The sequence below is a fragment of the Hemitrygon akajei genome, chromosome 3 (genome assembly GCF_048418815.1).
Source record: "Hemitrygon akajei chromosome 3, sHemAka1.3, whole genome shotgun sequence".
Taxonomy (NCBI): Eukaryota; Metazoa; Chordata; class Chondrichthyes; order Myliobatiformes; family Dasyatidae; genus Hemitrygon; species Hemitrygon akajei.
Window position 1 is genome coordinate 4,137,256 of NC_133126.1, and position 21,501 is coordinate 4,158,756.

At 46.8% G+C, this 21,501-nt stretch overlaps 1 protein-coding gene across 4 annotated transcripts in view; it reads left to right on the forward strand.

Moving 5' to 3' along the window:
• Nucleotides 1-21,501, forward strand: part of ccdc197 (coiled-coil domain containing 197) — a 144,673-nt gene that overhangs the window by 7,207 nt on the left and 115,965 nt on the right. For 3 of the 4 annotated variants that reach the window (XM_073039169.1, XM_073039173.1, XM_073039171.1), the window contains exon 1: nt 10,869-11,160. The exons of the other annotated variant lie outside the window; for it this stretch is intronic. In XM_073039169.1, the coding sequence (XP_072895270.1) occupies nt 11,051-11,160 (110 nt within the window). In that variant the 5' untranslated portion in view covers nt 10,869-11,050. Of the gene's footprint in view, nt 1-10,868; nt 11,161-21,501 lie in introns of those variants that run through there. 4 annotated transcript variants of the gene reach the window in all.

Sequence of the window (21,501 nt, forward strand, 5' to 3'; positions counted from 1 at the left end):
ATGGCTGATTTATTATCCTTCTCAGCCCCAAGTTCTTACCTTCTCCCCGTAACCTCTGACACCCTGACCAATCCAGAATCTGCCTTAAATATACCTAATGACTGGGACTCCACACTTATACCCGGCAATGAATTCCACAGATTCAACCCCTCCAGCTAAAACAAAATCCATCTCATCTCTGTTCTAAATGGATGCCCCTCTATTCTGAAGCTGTGCCCTCTGGGCCTAGTCTTGCCCATTACAGTACCAATTCCCATTGTCTGATATTTAACTAGATGGAATTTTCTAGTAAGATGATGTGTTTGGTTGCAGCAGCCTCTCTGGGTCCAACAAATAGCGCAAGTGTGTGCTTTAAACATTTTTCTTGAGATGGGATGATCCGGTTGGACATTGGAAATGCAAAATACTGCAAGTCTGTTTTATTAGTTCACTGGTGAGACTGACGGTGGGGAAGCTGTGTGGCCTTGGCTGTTACACAGACTAAGCCCTCATGTTGTGGTGTCACCTGTTACAACCACCAGGGGAGGAAGTGCCGGGGAGGAAGTGTCTGGAGGGGGTGTGGGAGAGAACAGAGGATGTCAGGTGTGCTGGGATCCATAGCAACACACACAAACTGCTGGAGGTACTCAGCAGGTCAGGCTGCATTCATGGAAATGAATAAACAGTTGACATTTCAGGCCAAGACCCTTCATAAGAGAAGTTTGGATAAGTACATGGATGGTAGGGGCATGGAGAGCTACGATCCCAGTGAAGGAGTAGGCAGTTTAAATGGTTCAGCATGGACTAAATGGGCCAAAGGGCCTGTTTCTGTGCTGTACTGTTCTATGACTCAATCAGGACTGAATTGGAATCTGTACTAGTTTGGGGCCTGGCCCTTGCAGGCTGTCTCTCCTGTCAGTGCTGTTTTCCAGTGTTCATTCCCCAGAAGAGAAGCAGACTTGCCTTCTCCTGTGTCTGACCCAACAAGAGGCAAACTAATTTGCCTTCATCTGCAAAACCAGTGTGAGATGAGGAACTGCTGTGTGCTTGTTCTTGCAGAAACATGGCCCCAGGACAACATCCCATGCATCACCAATCTACAAGCTATGACACCCAGGGACCTGTGTTAATATGATTTTTTGTGACTGTATGTGCTGTTGTAACTGTTTGTACCATATGTGACTCTATGTACCGTGTGTGACTGTATGTGTTAATGTAACTGTATGTTCTATGTGTGACTTTATGTACTGTGTGTGACCATATGTACTGTGTCTGACTGTATGTATTGTGTGTGACTGTATGTACTGTGTCTGACTGTACGTATTGCGTGTGACTGTATGGACTGTGTCTGACTGTATGTATTGTGTGTGAATGTGTGTACTGTGTGTGACTGTATGTACTGTGTCTGACTGTATGTATTGTGTCTGACTGTATGTATTGTGTGTGACTGTATGTACTGTGTTTTGCACCTGGGCCCGGTAAGAACAACATTTTGTTAGCTGTAAGCATATGTATGGTTAACTGGCAATTAAACTTGATCTTGAACTTGTCTGAAGTATTGACTTCGCTAACAAAATAATTTATAAGCCTCATCTTCATACACACTGAGTTTTGATCTCCAGTTGGAGCCAATCCTGGATGTTGAACTTCATGCATTATATGAATATCCACCTCCCAGTAATCCTTCCTAGTCAAGCGACCTTTCCATCGCTCAAAATGCAATATCTAAAATGTCTAATAAAATTCAAGTGTTTCAGAACATGTTAGTTGTCTTTTATTTTGGCAGGAGATTGTTCTCATGCCTTTTCCTGCGGGCACCTCCCACCAGGCACGTGTGGGCACCTCCCACCAGGCACGTGTGGGCAACTCCCACCAAGCACGTGTGGGCACCTCCCACCAGGCACGTGTGGGCACCTCCCACCAGGCACGTGTGGGCAACTCCCACCAAGCACGTGTGGGCACCTCCCACCAGGCACGTGTGGGCACCTCCCACCAGGCACGTGTGGGCACCTCCTACCAGGCACGTGTGGGCACCTCCCACCAGGCACGTGTGGGCATCTCCTACCAGGCACGTGTGGGCATCTCCTACCAGGCACGTGCGGGCAACTCCCACCAGGCACGTGTGGGCACCTCCCACCAGGCACGTGTGGGCACCTCCCACCAGGCACGTGTGGGCACCTCCTACCAGGCACGTGCGGGCAACTCCCACCAGGCACGTGCGGGCACCTCCCACCAGGCACGTGTGGGCAACTCCCACCAGACACGTGTGGGCATCTCCCACCAGACACGTGTGGGCACCTCCTACCAGGCACATGTGGGCACCTCCTACCAGGCACGTGTGGGCAACTCCCACCAGGCACGTGTGGGCAACTCCCACCAAGCACCTGTGGGCAACTCCCACCAAGCACCTGTGGGCGCCTTCCACCGGGCACCTCCCACCAGACACGTGTGGGCACCTCCCACCAGGCACGTGTGGGCACCTCCTACCAGGCACGTGTGGGCACCTCCCACCAGGCACGTGTGGGCACCTCCCACCAGGCACGTGTGGGCACCTCCCACCAGACACGTGTGGGCACCTCCTACCAGGCACGTGTGGGCACCTCCCACCAGGCACGTGTGGGCACCTCCTACCAGGCACATGCAGGCAACTCCCACTGGGCACGTGTGGGCACCTTTTAGCCTCCACACAGCTAATAGGATTCACCTGCCACTCGTTCCAGACTCATCACCTACAGCCTATTTAAACCCAGTTCTTGTTGACATTGAAGCAGCCGGCCTCAGCCATTTGCTTCTAGCTTTCCCCCTCCCTGTTGTGTTCAGTTTCTGTTCTCTCTTGTTTCGTGACCCCTCATGGCTTGTTATTTTTCCATCTATTATTAAAGTTATCACTTGCTGCTGAATTGTCTCCACTGCTCTGCTTTTGGGTCAAGCCTCCTCTACATTTCCTGACAATTGTTTATAAAATATAATGGACCTAGTACATTCCTGGGATGTTTGGGAACTTTATGCTATGTATGTGAACAAACAATGCTTGCAACTCAGGTGCGCATCTCCATGGAGATGACCATTTGTCTCCACCGTCCCACATCACAGTGCTGGCCAGCATCAGTGCTGGTATTCTGCCTTGCCAAGGGAATCAGCTGGCAACCAGACACTTCATTGGCTGATTCATTCGACAGTCATGTTAGCTTTCCTCCTGGGGAGCTTGCCACTTTGATGAGGAAATTCTTGGCATAGGCAATCAAAGGCAGATATGGATATCTGGTGAGGAGGGATAGGGAATGCTGGGAGCCGGAGATGGAAATGGAGAAGTCGGAAGCGATGAGCGAGGAAGCAGAAGCGAGGCAAATGGGCAGGGGTCCGTGCCAAGCTCAAAGCAAACCCTAGCCGGCCGGCTCTCCCGTCCATTCGGCTCTCCAATGGCCGCTCCCTGGATAATAAAATGGAGTACATCCGACTCCAACGTAATACTCGGCGGGAGTACAGAGCTTGCTCCGCGGATGTCTTCACAGAGACATGGCTCACTGATGGGATTTCGGACGGGCTAGCTTTGTTTCGTTCGGACAGAGATGCAGCTGTCCCCGGTAAGGCTTGCGGTGGCGGTGTCTGTATTTATATCGACACGGAATGGTGTAAGAACTCTGTGCTGGTTTCCAGACACTGCTCATCGCCAGTGGAGTTTGTGGCAGTTCGATGCAGACCATTTTATTTGCCACGGGAATTCACCTCTGTCCTTATATTCGGTGTGTACATTCCCCCCAGCGCTAATGCTAAGGAGGCGCTCTGTGAACTGTACGGGGCTATTAGCGAACTGCAGAACGCACACCCTGATGGTCTGTTTTATTGTCGCCGGTGATTTTAACCACGTGAACCTTAAGTCAGTGCTCCCCAAATTCCATCAGTATGTGGACTTTGCAACGAGGGGGGAGAACGTGTTGGACCTGGTTTACACAAACATCCCTGACACGTACTGGGCAGAGCCCCACCCCCACCTCGGATACTCAGACCACATCTCTGTAATGCTAATCCCAGTATACACACCGCTCGTCAGGTGCTTCAGACCAGTTCAGAAGCAGGTGAAAACCTGGCCAGCAGGAGCCATCTCTGCTCTTCAAGACTGCTTTGAGCACACTGACTGACACGTGTTCAGGGAGGCTGCAACCGATGGCGACTCTACCAACTTAGAGGAGTACACGGCATCAGTGACCAGCTACATCAGCAAGTGCATTGATGATGTTACTCTGTCCAAGACCATCACTATACGCGCTAACCAGAAGCCATGGATGACCGCAGAGGTGCGTGCGCTGCTGAGGACCCGCGACTCCACCTTCAGAGCAGGCGACAAGGCAGCTTTAACAACAGCGAAGGCCAAACTGTCCCGAGCCATCAGAGGGGCAAAGCGTGCACATGCCCAGCTAATCCACAGTTACTTCCAGGACAGCAGTGATACACGGCGCATGTGGAAGGGCATCCAGGACATCACCAATTACAAGACAACATCACCTGACTGTGCAGGTGATGCCTCCCTCCCAGATGCGCTGAATAACTTCTACGCCCGGTTTGAGGCAGAAAGTGATGTGGCGGCGAGGAAGACCACCCCTCCCACAAATGACCAGGTGCTGTGTCTCTCCGTGGCCAACGTGAGAAGAACCCTGTGCAGAGTCAACCCACGGAAGGCTGCTGGACCAGACAACAATCTCTGGTAGAGTGCTCAGAGGATGTGCAGACCAGCTAGCAGATGTTCTCACTGACATCTTCAACATCTCCCTGAGCAGCGCCACCGTTCCAATGTGCTTCAAGACCGCCACCATCGTCTCCATGCCGAAGAAGTCTTCAGTGTCCTGCCTAAATGACTACCGTCCCGTTGCACTTACATCCATCATCATGAAGTGTTTCGAGAGGCTTGTCATGAGGCATATCAAGACCTTGCTGCCCCCTCACTGGACTCCCTGCAGTTTGCATACCGTCCCAACCGTTCAACAGATGACGCCATTGCCACCACCCTCCACCTGGACAAAAAAGACACATACATTTAGATGCTGTTCATAGACTTTAGTTCAGCATTCAACACAATCATCCCTCAGAAACTGATTGGAAAGCTGAGCCTACTGGGCCTGAACACCTCCCTCTGCAACTAGATCCTAGACTTCCTGACTGGGAGACCTCAGTCAGTCCGGATTGGGAGCAGCATCTCCAACACCATCACACTGAGCACAGGGGCTCCCCAGGGTTGCGTGCTCAGTCCACTGCTGTTCACTCTGCTGACCCATGACTGTGCTGCAAGACACAGCTCGAACCACATCATCAAGTTCACCGATGACACGACCATGGTGGGTCTCATCAGCAAGAACGGCGAGTCAGCTTACAGAGAGGAGGTGCAGCGGCTAACGGACTGGTGCAGAGCCAACAGCCTGTCTCTTAATGTGAACAAAAGAGATGGTTGTTGACTTCAGGAGGGCACGGAGTGACCACTCTCTGCTGAACGTTGATGGCTCCTCAGTAGAGATCGTAAAGAGCACAATATTTCTTGGTGTTCACCTGACAGAGAATCTCACCTGGTCCCTCAACACCAGCTCCATAGCAAAGAAAGCCCAGCAGCATCTCTACTTTTTGCGAAGGCTGAGGAAAGTCCATCTCCCACCCCCCATCCTCATTATATTCTACAGGGGTAGTACTGAGAGCATCCTGAGCAGCTGCATCACTGCCTGGTTCAGAAATTGCACCATCTCGGATCGCAAGACCCTGCAGCGGATAGTGAGGTCAGCTGAGAAGATCATCGGGGTCTCTCTTCCCGCCATCACGGACATTTACACTACACGCTGCATCCGCAAAGGAAACAGCATTATGAAGGACCCCATGCACCCCTCATAGAATCTCTTCTCCCTCCTGCCATCTGGGAAAAGGCTCCAAAGCATTCGGGCTCTCACGACCAGACTATGTAGCAGTTTCTTCCCCCAAGCTATCAGACTCCTCAATACCCAGAGCCTGGACTGACACCTTGCCTATTGTCCTGTTTATTATTTATTGTAATGCCGGTACTGTTTTTGTGCACTTTATGTAGTCCTGTGTAGGTCTGTAGTCTAGTGTGGCTTTCTCTGTGTTGTTTTTTTTACATAGTTCAGCCTAGTTTTTGTACTCTGCCATGTAACACCATGGTCCTGAAAAACATTGTCTCATTTTTACTATGTACTGTACCAGCAGTTATGGTCGAAATGACAATAAAAGTGATTTGACTTAACTTGAACTGATCGCCCAACTTCCAATTCTTTGCCACCATCCAGGCCATGCCATCTTCTTGCAGATATAATCAGACAGGAAGCCTGAAGGCCCACAGCCCCAGGTTCAGGAATAGATACTTCCCCTCAACCATTCCGTCCATATGAACATAAGACATAGGAGCAGACAAGCCATTCAGCCCATCAAGCCTGCTCCACCATTCCAGCATGGCTGACCCCAGATACAACTCAACACCATACACCTGCCTTCTCTCCATATCCTTTGAACATAAGAACATAAGAAATAGGAATATGAGTAAGCCATCTGGCCCATTGAGCCTGCTCCACCTGTCATGGTCCAACCCGTGGATTCCTCATTCCAGTTATTTCCTTTTCCCCGTGTTCCACTGGGCTCCTTGATTAAGGCACCTAATCTTCATGATGTTCCAGAGAATTTTGGCAGATCATCACCAAAATCTCTATGATAACTTCTGCCATTTCTTTCAGTCCATGGGATGCATTCTCTGATGCCCTGACTGATCAGGAGACTGTCAACGTTCGCTTTAAATATACTCACGGACTTGGCTTCCACCGCGGTCTGTGGCAGAGCATTCCACATGATCCACCACTCAATGGCTAAAAAAAATCCTCCTTATCTCTGTTCTAAAACAGTGCCCCTCAAGTTTGAGGCTATGCCCTCTAGTTCTGGATAACTCACGGCCACCCTATCTAGCAAACACGAGGAAATCTGCAGATGCAGTAAATTCCAGCAACACACACAAAATGCTGGTGGAACACAGCATCTATAAGGAGAAGCACTGTCGACGTTTCGGGCCGAGACCTGACGAAGGATCTCGGTCCGAAACGTCAACAGTGCTTCTCCTTATAGATGCTGCCTGGCCTGCTGTATTCCACCAGCACTTTGTGTGTGTTGCCACCCTATCTAGTCTTTTCAACATTCAGTAGGTTTCATTGAGATTCACCCCCCCCCCACCACCACATTCTTCTAGTTTCCACTGAGTACAAGCCCAAAGCTGGTAAACGCTCCTCATATATTAGCTGCTTAATTCTTGGATTTATCCTCATGAATGTCCTCTAGATTCTCTCCAATGACAGCGCATCCTTTCTAAGTAAGGGGCCCAAAGCTGTTGACAATACTCCAAGATTGTCCTGACTAGTGTCTGCATGACTGAGAAGCTGGTGCAGGGCTTCAGGTTCTTGGATCGCTGGGATCTCTTCCGAGGGAGGTATGACCTGTACAAAAGGGATGGGTTGCACCTGAACCTGAAAGAGACCAATATTCACAGGGGCAGGTTTACAAGAGCTGTTGAGGAGGGTTTAAACTAATTTGGTAGGGGGTGGGATCTGGAATGAAAGGACTAAGGATAGGACAGATGGTAAAATCAAAGATAGCATGCAGTCAGACTGTCAGAAAGGGCAGGCAGATGATAGGATGAAATTGCAGACAGCGGGATGAGTATCAGTACATTAGGGATGCAGAATCAAAAAGGGTAGCAAATGTAGTATCAAAGTGTTGTATCTCAATGCACGGAGTGTAAGAAATAAGGTGGATGATCCTATTGCTCGATTACAGATTGCCGGGTATGATGTTGTAGCCATCACTGAATCGTGGCTGAAGGATGGTTGTAGTTGGGAGCTGAATGTCCAAGGTTACATGTTGTATCGGAGGGATAGGAAGGTAGGTAGAGGGGGTGGCGTGGCTCTGCTGGTAAAGAATCATATCAAACCAGTAGAAAGATGTGACACAGGATTGGAAGATGTTGAATCCTTGTGGGTTGAGTTAAGAAACTGCAAGGGTAAAAGGACCCTGATGGAAGATATATATATAGGCCTTCTAACAATAACTGAGGTGATGTCAAAAGGGCAATGTTATGGTAGTCATGGGAGATCTTAACATGCAAGTCATTCCCTTGGAGTGTCAGACACCCTGAGCCAATAGGTTGGTCCTGGACTAATTTCCACTTGGCATTATTTACTTATTATTTATTTATGGTTATTTATTGCTATATTTCTACGCTGTTCTTGGTTGGTGCAACTGTAACGAAACCCAGTTTCCCTTGGGATCAATAAAGTATGTCTGTCTGTCTGTCTGATTGGGAAAATCAGGTTGATAATGGATCTCAAGAGAGTGAGTTTGTTGAATGCCTAAGAGTTGGCTTTCTGGAACAGTTTGTCATTGAGCCTACTAGGGGATCAGCTATACTGGATTGGGTGTTATGTAATGAATCAGAGGCCATTAGGGAGCCGAAGGTAAAAGAACCATCAGAACCTATGATCACAATATGATTGTGTTCAACTTGAAATTTAATAGGCAGAAAATAAAGTCTGATGTAGCAGTATTTCAGCAGAGTAAAGGAAATTACAGTGGTATGAGAGAGGAGTTGGCCAAAGTAAATTGGAAGGAGCTGCTGGCAGGGATAGCAGCAGAGCAGCAATGGCGTGAGGTACAGGATAGATGTATTCCAAAAGTGAAGAAATACTCAAAGTATTACAAGTATGGCTAACAAGGAAAGTCAAAGCTAATATAAAAACAAAAGAGAGTGCATTCAACAAAGCAAAAATGAGTGGGAAGATAGAGGTTTGGGAAGCTTCTCTCTCTCTTTCATTGTCCATCAGTTCAGTTTAGTGTCCTGCAGCACCATGGCAGAGTGTTTCAAAGAAAGAAAATATAAAACATACTCCACCACAGACGACACTAAAGTGTACCCCTGCCTAATAGGGGTAAAAAATAATGACAGTTGCTCGCCACACTATTTGCAATTTTCTATTGCCCATTGTGGGATAAATGACTGTAAAAGGCATGTTGAGGTGTTTAACAGGTGTCATTCATTTATTAGCATAGCTAACGTTATTTAAACTATCTGGCTAGCTGCTAAGGAGCTACTCTATTGATGTCCTAGTTCCAAATGAAGAGAAGACCTAAAACAGTTTCAAGCATTCTGCAATGTTGCCCAGCAGAGAGTACAAAAGCATTGTCCTACACACTGGCTTTCTTTAGGAAAAGGTTTGGACCATCTGCTCCACCAATGGCCAGCCTTTATTTCATAATTTGAGCCAAAGAGTGAGAATCAGAAGTCATCTCATATTCAGAAGAGGCTGAAAGACCCGCAAATGAAAATATACACATGTTTTCTCCATGTCGCACAATGTTTTGACAAATTCAATTCAATTTTTCAAAACCAGGCACCTATCCTCTTCAAGTTGGATCAGAGTGTAGAAGAGCTCCTGCATGACATAGCAAGCAGATTTATTGAGCCAAAGGTATGGAGAGAACAGAACATTCAGGAGATCGATGTGAGCAACCCTGAAATTCACCGGCCAGGTGAAGAGCTTTTTATTGGGTACCTGGCAAGGAGGCAGTTGCTAAGTGAGGAAGCACAAGAGAGCCCCCTTGCTAAGCGAGGAAGCACAAGAGATCCACCCCTTACAAGACAAAGCAGTTTTTCAAAGATGCCGGAGTATTCTATGTCAGTTGCCTTCAAAGAATCTTGGAGAAGTTCCCAATGAGGGACCATATCTTGAAAAATCTGTCAGTGGTCAATACAGAGAGCCAAGATGAGGTGAATCCAGAGCAGATTTTGACTTTGGCAGAGAGATTTCCAAACGTGATCAAGGCAGATGCAAGAGAACAGCTCCACTTGGAAGTCCTGGATTATGTCTCAACTAACCTTGAAGGACTGGTGCCAAACTACAAAAGTTTGCCAGTTGATGAGTTCTGGGGGAAGCTGTCCAAAGTAAAATCTGTGAGCACAGGGCAGTCGAGATTCAAAGAGCTCTGCCAGTTGGTGAAGCTGCTTTTGGTGCTGCCAAATTCTAACTGTGATGTAGAAAGGGCATTCAGCATGGTGCGTCACATTAAGACAGAATTCAGAAGTCAGCTGTCTCACAAAACACTTGTGAATCTGGTGTCTTGCAAAATTAACAAATTCATTGGCACAGACTGCTGTGAGGATGAGACTTCTGGGAAAATGCTCAAATCTGCCGAGCAAGCCACGTCACAGTACAAGGAAAGTTTGCAAGAAATAGAAAAGCTATTTGCATCAGCATTGAGACTGCCAACAAAATGCTCAACAAGGAATGTGTCTGTGTGTATAAATAGTTTCAATATGTGATCAAATAAAATGTTGTGTTCTTTCATAATCAAATGTCCTGTATACATACACCCTTGGAGGTCGACCGGGGGTGGGGGGGGGGGGGGAAGAGGAGGGGATATGGGGTTGCGGGGGACGGGGGGTGGTGGTGCTACCTTGCAGGGTGGGATGTCTGTGAATCTGTGGAATTCATTACCACAGAACGCTGTGGAGGCCAAGTCATTGGGTATATTTAAAGCCGAGGTTAATAGGTTCTTGATTAGTCAGGGCATCAAAGGTTATGGGGAGACGGCAGGATAACTGAAGCTGAGAGGGATAATAAATCAGCCGTGATCGAGCGGCGGCGTGGACTAGACGGGCCGAATAGCCTTATTTTACTCCCATGTCTATTGGCCATGCCCGCTTTAGGGATGGTAGGGGGTCTGGAGGGCAGGAAAGGACTGGACCCGTTGCGTGAGCATAACGAGTTCAGACATGATTTTGCGCTGCTCCCCGCTCTTCCGGAGTTCCCATGGTGATCATGAAATGTTTATCCTCGCACCGTCACATGATGCAGGTCCGATTGCATTACCCAGACGGTTTCTGTGGCTCCGGGCTTCAGGAACACTTCCAAAACAAAATGCACGGCTCGCTATGGATTGCTTAGTATCCCAGCTCAATTTTCCAAAATCAAAGATAGCATTGGAAAAGTAGAACCACAACTCGGAGAAGCTGAAGCTGCGTTATTGTTAATAGATGTGAGGGATGGACGCCGATGCCGCCGCTCTCGCCTGTTTGGCAGAAATTCGCCGCCAACCGCTTCACATTAAAAATACTGTGAAAAATATCTTTGTCACTCAACTGGGAGAACGAAGGTAAAGACTGTTGCTCCTATCATCCCGGGTCAGCCGAGATTCGGAACTTGTGCGCTGCCTTATTTGCAGACGGCTTTAGAGATTTGTTTAAAGTTGCTCTTGGTGAGAAGTTTCTAGCCAGGAGTGGTTAATAATCCTGTCAATCAAAACCGGTCATGCACTGTCCCAAGATGGTGCAAGTAAATTGGGAACGATTACCTGAGACTCACTGCCTTTATTGATGTAAGCAACCGTATCTGGCAGTAATGTTTCCTGAACACAGGACAGAGACTGCGCAGAGCAACACACGCTAAATGCTGGAGGAACTCAGCAGGTCAGGCAGCCTCAATGGAAACGAATAAACAGTCAACATTCCCTGCCAAGACCCTTCATCAAGACTGGAAATGAATGTTAGGCCATATGACCAGAGAACATGGAGGCAGAATGAAGCCTTTCAGCCCATCGAGCCTGCTCCGCTGTTTCATTATGGCTCTCAACCCAAATCTGTTCCCTTCTTCCCGTAGCCTCTGACGCCCTGACTAATCAAAAATCTATCAACCTCTGCCTTAAATACACCCGATGACTTGGCCTCCACAGCCATCTATGGCAATTAATTTACCATCCTCTGGCTAAAGTAGTTCCCTCTCATTTCTGTTCTAAATGGCCACCATTCGATTCTGAGGCTGTGTCCTCTGGTCTCCCTTCATTTACAGTCCTGATGAAGGGTCTCTGCCCAAAATATTGACTATTTATTCATTTCCATAGATATTGCCTGACTGACTGAGTTCCCCCAGCGCTTAGTGTGTTGGCATAGTGGTTTCCGTGTTAATTGATTCAGTTTGGATCTTTACTGTGGCTAATCCTGCTGTTTTGGAGAATAACATACATCAGAGTTTGACATGTGTACTGGCAATATGTTCAGCAGCGGTTCAGCAAAGAGTCATTCTGATCTCCTGAGCCCTGACGAAGGGTCTCGGCCCGAAACGTCGACAGTGCTTCTCCCTATAGATGCTGCCTGGCCTGTTGCGTTCCACCAGCATTTTGTGTGTGTTGTTGTTTGAATTTCCAGCATCTGCGGATTTCCTCATGTTTGCTCTCTGATCTCCTGCTTGTAAAGTTCACCTGGGAAATTGAGTTTCTGCTCCAGGGACAGCAGAAAATTACTGCAGATCTCAGTTTGAAAGAATTATAGAATAAGATAGGGTTACATCACAGAAGGAGTTCATTATTTGTGGGAGCTGTGACAATGTATACTACCTCACTATTTTTTTCTTTTTTTGCTCTCTGGTTCAACTACTTATTTAATTATATATATAGTACTGTGCAAAGGTAGGGGTGTGTGTGTGTGTGGTTTGTGTACACACACACACACACACACAAACAAATTTCATGACATGTGGGTGATGATAAACCTAATTCAGATATGGGTCTCTATTGGAGACTAGAGAGTGGAAAGGGAGCAAGGAGAGGGGAATCATAGTTGGGGAAGGGAGAGGGGAGGGAGCGGGGAGCACCAGAGAGACATTCTGTAATGATCAATAAACCAACTGTATGGAATAAAATGACCTTTCCTGGTGTCACAGGGTTGGATATGTCAGCACCTGCACCACCTCTCCCTCCCCCCGACCATGGCTTTTGACCAGTACTGTATGTACAGTGCCTTTAAAAACTGTTCATCCTCTTAGAAGTTTTCAGGTTTTATTGTTCTGTAACATTGAGTCACAGTGGATTTAATTTGGCTTTTTTTGGCACTGATCAACAGGAAAAGACTCTCATGTCAAAGTCAAAACCGATCTCTACAAAGTGATCTAAATTAATTACAAATATATAACATAAAATAAATGATTGCATATGTATTCACCCCCCCCCCTTAATATGGCACACCAAATCATCACTGTGCAGCCAATTGGTTTCAGAAGTCACATAATTAGTTAAATAGAGATCACCATCCAGTCGAGGTGTTTCAAATGACTGTAGTAAAAATACACCTGTATCTGGAAGGTCCAACTGCTGGTGAGTCAAAAGCTACACCATGAAGACAAAAGAACACTGCAAGCATCTCCTCAAAAAGGTTACTGAAAAGCACAAGAAAATTTCTAAGTCACTGATTGTTCCTTGGAGTTAAGTTAACATGTTAAGTTAATCACCAAGAAATGGAAAGAATATGCTCCAGTCAGCTGTAAATCTGACTGGAGCACTCTGTTCTCAAGAACTGAGTGACAGTGGAAGAAGGGGACTAGTGAGGGAGGCTACCAAGAGACCTGTGACATCTCTGGAGGAGTTACAAGCTTCAGTGGCTGAGACGGGAGAGACTGCGCATACAACAACTGTTGCCCGGGTGCTTCACCGGTCATAGCTTTATAGGAGAGTGGCAAAGGGAAAGCCACAGTCGAACTCACATGAAATCTCAGCTAGAGCTTGCCAGAAGGCACGTGGAGACTCAGAAGTCAGAGGAAGAAGGTTCTGTGGTCTGATGAAACCAAAATTGAGCTTTCTGACCAGCAGACTAAATGAAATGTTTGGTGTAAGCCAAACGTGGCGTATCATTCAAATACACCATCCCTCTGTGAAGCATGGTGGTGGCTGCATCATGCTGTGGGGATGCTTCACTGCAGCAGGCCCTGGAAGGCTTGTGAAGGTAGAGGGTAAAATGAATGCAACAAAATTAAGGGAAATTCTGGAAGAAAACCTGATGCAGTCTGCAAGAGAACTGTGACTTTGGAGATCTGTTTTCCAGCAAGACAATGACCCCAAGCATAAAGCCAAAGCTACACAGGAATGACTTAAAAACAATGAAGTTAATGTCCTGGAGTGGCCAAGTCAGAGTCCAGACCTCAATCCAATTTGGAATTTGTGGCTGGTCTTGAAGAAGGCTGTTCATTGATGATTCCCATCCAATCTGACAGAGCTTGAGCAGTTTTGTAAAGAAGAACTGGGGTGGGGGGGGGGGGGGAATGGCGGTGGCCTGATGTACAATGCATCTGCTAGATACTGACTTGAAGGGGGTGAGTAATTATGCAATTATTTTATGTTTAATAATTGTACTAAATTTAGACCAATCTGTAGAGATCTGTTTTCACTTTGACATGAAGGAGTGTTCTCTGTTGATCGGTGTCAAAAAAGCCAAATTAAATCACAAACAAGAGTCCTGCCAAAGGGTTTTGGCCCAAAACATTGACTGTACTCTTTTCCTAGATGCTGCCTGGCCTGCTGAGTTCCTCCAGCATATTGTGTGTGTTAGCCAAATTGAATCCACTGATTCGATTCAATATTGTAAAACAACATGAAAACTTTCAAAGGGGGAGGTGAATACTTTCTATAGGCACGATATACTTACATAATTTATAGTTTTTTATGATGTATTGCATTGTACTGCTGCCACCAAACAACGCATTTTACGGCATATGCCAGTGATTGTAGTGTTCTCGCACAGGTGTAAAAGAACTCTGAACTAAACACCAAGCATAAACCAATCAATGAGGCGGTCCCAGTAAGATTAACCGTTTACTGTTCACTCTTCCACATTAACGTATGGTGAAAAGGCATTGCTTCTCTAATGTTTCTAGTGCGTAGAAAGAAAACTTCTCTCACGCTGATCCTGCACACACAAACCCCCTCCTTCCTGTTTCTCCAAACCGGTATTTTCCCACAAGACGCGGCGAAACAGGGTGTGACGTCATCGCATGCCGCGATATATCACAGACAACAAATTTACTTTAAACAATCTTAACTTTAACTAGAAAATGATAACAAACGAATTACTAAAGCGAAAATATAAGAAACTAAACAAATGCCTTAAAGGCAACACACTCCCCGCCTGACCTTTGTAAGGTCACAATGAACATAATACAAAACTTCAGTCCCTAAATCAGTCCTTAGGTAGAAGTAGAATGACTTCTGCAACTGGCCTTGGGTAAGTTTTCACATCACCTCAGTCAGAAGTTTTCAACTCAACCTTCCTGACATGTCCATCCCTACTAGGGAATGTAGCAGTGATTCTGGCCATTGGCCAGCTGTTGTGGGTGATTTGCTTGTCCCTGAGCAGGACTAAATCTCCAACTTGAAGATTCCTGCAGAGTTCTGTCCACTTTTGTCTGTGTTGCAACAAAGATATTCATGTCTCCAATGAGACCAGAACCGATTTGCCAGAGCCTGGACCTGTCTCCATTGCTTTGTGTACAAATCCTTATCAGAGAAGTCCCCTGGTGGAGGGGGAGCTCCTGCCTTCTGCATAAGGAGCATTGATGGCGAGAGTATGAAGGGATTTTCCGAGTCAGAAGACACAGGTAGGAGTGGTCGTGCATTTATAATGGCTGTGACCTCTGCCATTAGTGTGCACAGTACCTCGTGGGTCAATCGGGTGCGTTGCTGCAGAAACATTGAATCAAGAATTCTTCTGGCGATACCAATCATCTGCTCCCATGCGCCTCCCATGTGAGAGGCGTGTGGTGTGTTAAACTCCCAGTTGCATCCCTGCTGACTGAGGTACTTTTGCACCATTTTGTCCATCCCCAGCTCCTTTGATGCTCTAACAAAGTTCGTGCCGCAATCAGACTTTAACTGTTTTGCAGGGCCTCTTAGCGCAAAGAAACGCCTGAGCGTTAATACAGCTGGATGTATCCAAAGATTCGATTACCTCAATGTGTACCACTCTTGAACTCATGCAGCTAAACATGATGGCCCACCGCTTGCTCTCTGCTTGTCCTCCTCTGGTGCGTCTCGTAGTGATAGTCCAGGGACCAAATACATCGAGCCCCACATATGTAAAAGGAGGGCAGGCTTCGAGGCGTTCTGGTGGGAGATCCGCCATACGTTGAGCTTCCAGCTTCCCTCGCAGTTTCCTGCAGGTTACACATTTGTGAAGTACTGAATTGATCAGTGTTTTACCTCCCAAGATCCACAGTCCCACTGCCGATTGCTCCTTCCTTCAGGTGACGGCCCTGATGCTTTACCTGTTCATGGTGATGGCGAGTGAGCAGTAAGGACACATGGCTGTCTTTGGGCAGGATTACTGGACTCTTTTCTGCAGCTGGAAGTTGGGAGTGTATTAACCGGCCTCCAATGCAGATGATATCGTTCTTCAGGATCGGGTTAAATTTCCTCAAAGGGCTGTCCTTTGGTATTGGTTTATTAGCTTGGAGAGCCGAAAACTCCCCTGCAAAAGCTGCTCTTTGAGTTGCTTTAAAGATGACGTCCTTTGCCTGGGCCAATTCATCCGCAGTGCGAGGTAAGTTACATTTGTGCCATAAGAAACGGAGGAAATTGCGATGGTCCTCCTGTACTAAGAAGCAATGGAACATCTGTTGGATGTCCGCTAAGATTGCGACCTTCTCCTTCCGGAAGCGCAGCAGGACCCCAAGAAGGGTATTGTTAAGGTCGGGGCCTGTAAGGAGCACGTCATTAAGGGAGATACCAGCGCACTGAGCACTGGAGTCAAAGACCACCCTGATCTGATTGGGCTTTTGTGGGTGGTAAACCCCAAACGTTGGGAGGTACCAGCACTCCTCACCTTCCCTCAGTGGCGGTGCTACTTCAGCATGTCCATTAACGAAGATCTCCATAAATGCTACGTATTGTTACTGCATCTCAGGTTTCCTTTTCAGGGTTTTTTGCAAGGACGTGAACCGCTTGACTGCCTGCTCTTTGTTGTTTGGCAAGTGCTGGCGTGGTTCTCTGAAAGGTAGTGGGGCAACCCAGTTATTTGCTTTGTCTCTGAAGATCTTGGTGTCCATTATTTTTATTTGAAAATGGCGTCTTGTGCTGATGGAGCAAGTTTATTATCGTGCTCAGTTTGAGTGACGACCGACTGACCCAGCGTCTTGTCAGTTACTTTACATTTGTTAAAGCCTTGTCGTGCTTCCTTAATACACATGACACTTGTGCAGGGTTGAAAAATTGAATGGCGGCCACTCTCTAGCACATTGGTCTTGAGTGTGTTAACTGTCGGTTTGTGTACATTGCCAAGGCACACCTCTCCTATCACCACCCAGCCCAGATCCAGGCGTTGGGAAAAGGGGGCGTCGTGTGGTCCATTGACCTGCTGCCTAACCTTGTGTACCCGGAGAACATCCCTCCCTAATAGCAGGAGTATTTCTGCTCTTGGATCCAGCTCTGGGATGTGTTTGGCGATGTGGTGGAGATGTGGCTGGTGTAGCACCGCACTTGGCGTCGGGATCTCAGTGCGGTTATTCAAAATTTCATTGCACTCTAAGAGTGGAGGGAGACAGATAATAACTTTACCATCCAGGGACTCGAGCTGGAAGCCTTCTGCCTTCCTTCCATATGTTTCCACGCTGCCTGAGCAAGTTCTAAGGTAGTATGGGAACTGATTACTCTCAATGTGGAACAAGTTAAAGAACTCTGGACTGACTAGTGAGCGATTGCTCTGATCATCCAGAATTACGTAGGCTTTGATGGCCTTGTCTTTTGCTCCCTTAGGGTACACCTTAGTGAGGCAGATCTTTGAACAAGAATGGCTTGACTGAGCTTGACCGCAAACTTCTGTGCTGCTTGAGTTGACAACAGTTGTCCTGGAGTGAGCCTCTCCCTCCCCGCCGTCCTGTTGTGAGGGTGAAGGAGCTTTGTCGGTTTGCGGTAGTGGGCCGGGATGCATGGCCCCATCGTGATTAGTGCTGTTACATTCCGGGCACTTCACGGAGATCGTACACTCTCTAGCAAGGTGAGAGGTAGAGGAACAGCATTTAAAACATATTTTTTTCTCCTTGAAAAGGGCCATTCTCTCTTCAAGGGGTTTTTTCCTAAACGTTCTGCATTTTTTGAGAGGGTGGGGTTTGTTGTGCAATGGACAATTCTTGCTAGGGTCATTGTTAGTTGTAAAGACTTCAGTTTTACGCGCTGAGACAGGTTTATTAATGTTGAAGTTATTCGAAGTGGATTTAACTGGCTTGGTGTAAATTGTACTGCTACCTGGACTCATGAAGCTAGGGTCATTTCGCTTCTTCGCCTCCTTGCACACAAACCTAGTGAAATACTCAAAGGGAGGAAATCGATCATCGTTCTCTTCCTTGTACTCTGAGCCAACAGACACCCACCTTTCCTGCAGCCCAAATGGAAGTTTGTCCACGATTTGTCTAATCCCGTATGAAGTATCTAGGTATAATAGACCAGTTAAATAGCCATCTTCTTTGGCACCCTGAATCTCCATGAGTAAATCTCCGAGCTCTCTTAACTTAGTGTGGTCCTTGGCTGACACCTTAGGAAAATTTTCCAGACGTCGGAATAGTGCTGTTTCAATAATTTCAGGGGCCGCATAGCACTCCCAAAGTCTCTCCCATACTTTGCATAAGGCTAGCTTGGGGTTGTTCATGTACACCGAATGTATGCGTCTCACCTGTTCGAATGATTCTTTATCAGCCATTTTGTCATAAGATCCAACTCTTGGGTTGCTCCGAGCTGGACTCCGTGGATAGCGTTGGCGAATGAGGAGTACCATGCACGGTAATTTTCAGGTTTATCGTCAAACTGGTATAGTCCTGAAGTGACGAGATCTCGTCATGCTAAATACTGTGCCATGGGTTCAACTGCAAGTGCCTTGCTGGCTGAGGGAATATGTCGGCGGGTATGTGACTGAGGGTGTACATTTGTTATGGAATTTGCTGTTCTGAATTCAGCCTTTGCCTCTCTTCTCGCCAAATCTGGTAAGTTTGGTGCCGAGAAGTATTTGTCATGAGCCCTTTCATTCTTGAATTCATCGTGGAATTGCAAGGGTAAATTGCCTTCCTCAGGTGAATGTGATACAATTGGGCCTCTCTGAGACTCCTTGAGAGGTGGGATGTTAGCATACAAGTATGGAGAGGAAGAACAAATCTTCAAATCCATTTGAGATCGGACATAGTCGCTTGTGCATTCCAATCTGGTCTTTTCTGAAGTAGATTTTACGTCAACCAGATCATGCATTTCTTCGGCATTTTCTATTATCTCTGCTTCCACCCTGGCAGCTTCTGCTTCTCGGTGTAGCGTCAGCACTTCTAACTCTGACTCTATCCTTACCTTTTCCAACTGGTTTTCGGCTTCTCTGGCAGCCGTTTCCATTTGGTTTCAGCTTCTCTGGCAGCCGTTTCCATTTGGTTTTTGGCTTCTCTGGCAGCTTTTTCCATTTGGTTTCCGGCTTCTCTGGCAGCCATTTCCTTTTGGTTTCAGCTTCTCTGGCAGCCGTTTCCATTTGGTTTTCAGCTTCTCTGGCAGCCGTTTCCATTTGGTTTTCAGCTTCTCTGGCAGCCGTTTCCATTTGGTTTTCAGCTTCTCTGGCAGCCGTTTCCATTTGGTTTCTGGCTTCTCTGGCAGCCATTTCCTTTTGGTTTTCGGCTTCTCTGGCAGCCGTTTCCATTTGGTTTTCAGCTTCTCTGGCAGCCGTTTCCATTTGGTTTTCAGCTTCTCTGGCAGCCGTTTCCATTTGGTTTCCGGCTTCTCTGGCAGCCGTTTCCTTTTGGTTTTCAGCTTCTCTGGCAGCCGTTTCCTTTTTCAATTTTGCCTCTTGTTTTGCATACAACGCTTGCACCTTGGTGGCTTCTGCCTTAGCTCTTGCACGGGCAGCCTTACTTGTTGATGCCCTACTGCCCCGTCACTAGATGGCAACGACTTGATGCTGGATCGTGTTGTCATCGTAGCACTTGAAACACTTGGTAATGCCGCCTTTTCACTGTAGTGTTCTCGCACAGGTGTAAAAGAACTCTGAACTAAACACCAAGCATAAACCAATCAATGAGGCGGTCCCAGTAAGATTAACCGTTTACTGTTCACTCTTCCACATTAACGTATGGTGAAAAGGCGTTGCTTCTCTAATGTTTCCAGTGCGTAGAAAGAAAACTTCTCTCGCGCTGATCCTGCACATGTGAGCCCCCTCCTTCCCGTTTCTCCAAACCGGTATTTTCCCACAAGACGCGGCGAAACCGGGTGTGACATCATCGCATGCCATGGTATATCACAGACAACGAATTTACTTTAAACAATCTTAACTTTAACTAGAAAACGATAACAAATGAATTACTAAAGCGAAAATATAATAAACTAAACAAATGCCTTAAAGGCAACACAGTGATATTAAATTGGATTCTGATTCGGACCATAAAACTGGTCCAAAACAAAATCTATTGTACTGTTTTCTCTCTGTATCTCTGTTTTCCTCATCTCCAAATATTTCTCCTCTGTATTTTAAAAGATGTTTTCTCCTCATGCATTTCCCTGGGATGAAGCATTTTGTGCTTCAGATATACTCTTTGCAGTCTGTTTCTTCTATTATGGGATGGGGTTGTTGTTGGGAAGGTCAGCATTTACAGCTTATCAGAATGGCACTTGAAAGTTTAATCTAAATATTTTACAGTCACAGAACACTACAGCACTGAAGCAGGCCCTTCAGCCCATCTAGTCCCTGCTGAACTGTTAATCTACCTACTCCCATTGACATGCACCTGGACCATAGCCCACCATACCCTCCCGCCCATGTAGCTATCCAGATTTCTCTTGAACGTTGAAATTGAACCTGTATCTACCACTTGTGCTGGCAGTTTGTTCCACACTCTCACCACCCTCTGAGTGAAGAAGTGTCCCCTTGTGTTTTCCATAACCATTTTACCTTTCACCCTGAATCCATGACCTCTAATTCTAATCTCACCCAATCTCAGTAGAAAAAGCCTGTTTGTATTTACCCTATCTATACTCCCCATCTTTCTTTGCAGTGCGGTCAAAAAGCAACTCCAGGATTCTGGTCCAGTGCTGATGAAAGAAAGGTGATATTTTCAAAGTCATTAATGGCCTTTCTGAGCACCCACTGCTTTGCTCTTCAACGGGACTGGGAGAGGGAAAGTTTGTGAGGGTCTGCCACAGTAGTATGGAGAGTAGAGCAAATACTTCCATTGAATGGTGCATAGCATAGGCACTGCTGGACAAAATAAGTGTTAGACCATAAGGCCATTCTGCCCATTAAGTTTGTTCCAGTATTTGGTCATGGCTGATTTATGATGTTTCTCAACCCATTCTCCTGCCTTCTGCCTGTAACCTTTGATGCCCTGGCTAATCAAGAACCTATATCTGTTATAAATATACCCAATGACTTGGCCTCCACAACTGTCTGTGGCAATGGATGCCACAGATTCACCACCCTCTGGCTAAAGAAATTCCTCCTCATCTCTGTTCTAAAGGAACATCTCTCTATTCTGCAACTGTACCGCCTGGCCCTAGACTCCCTCACTATAGGAAACATCCAATTCACATCCACTCTTTCTCGATCTTTCACTATTCAATAGGTTTCAATGAAATTCCCCCTCATTCTTCTAAACTCCCACGAGTGCAGGCCCACAGCCATCAAACGATCCTCATAACTTGCTCCTTCAGTTACCGGGGTCA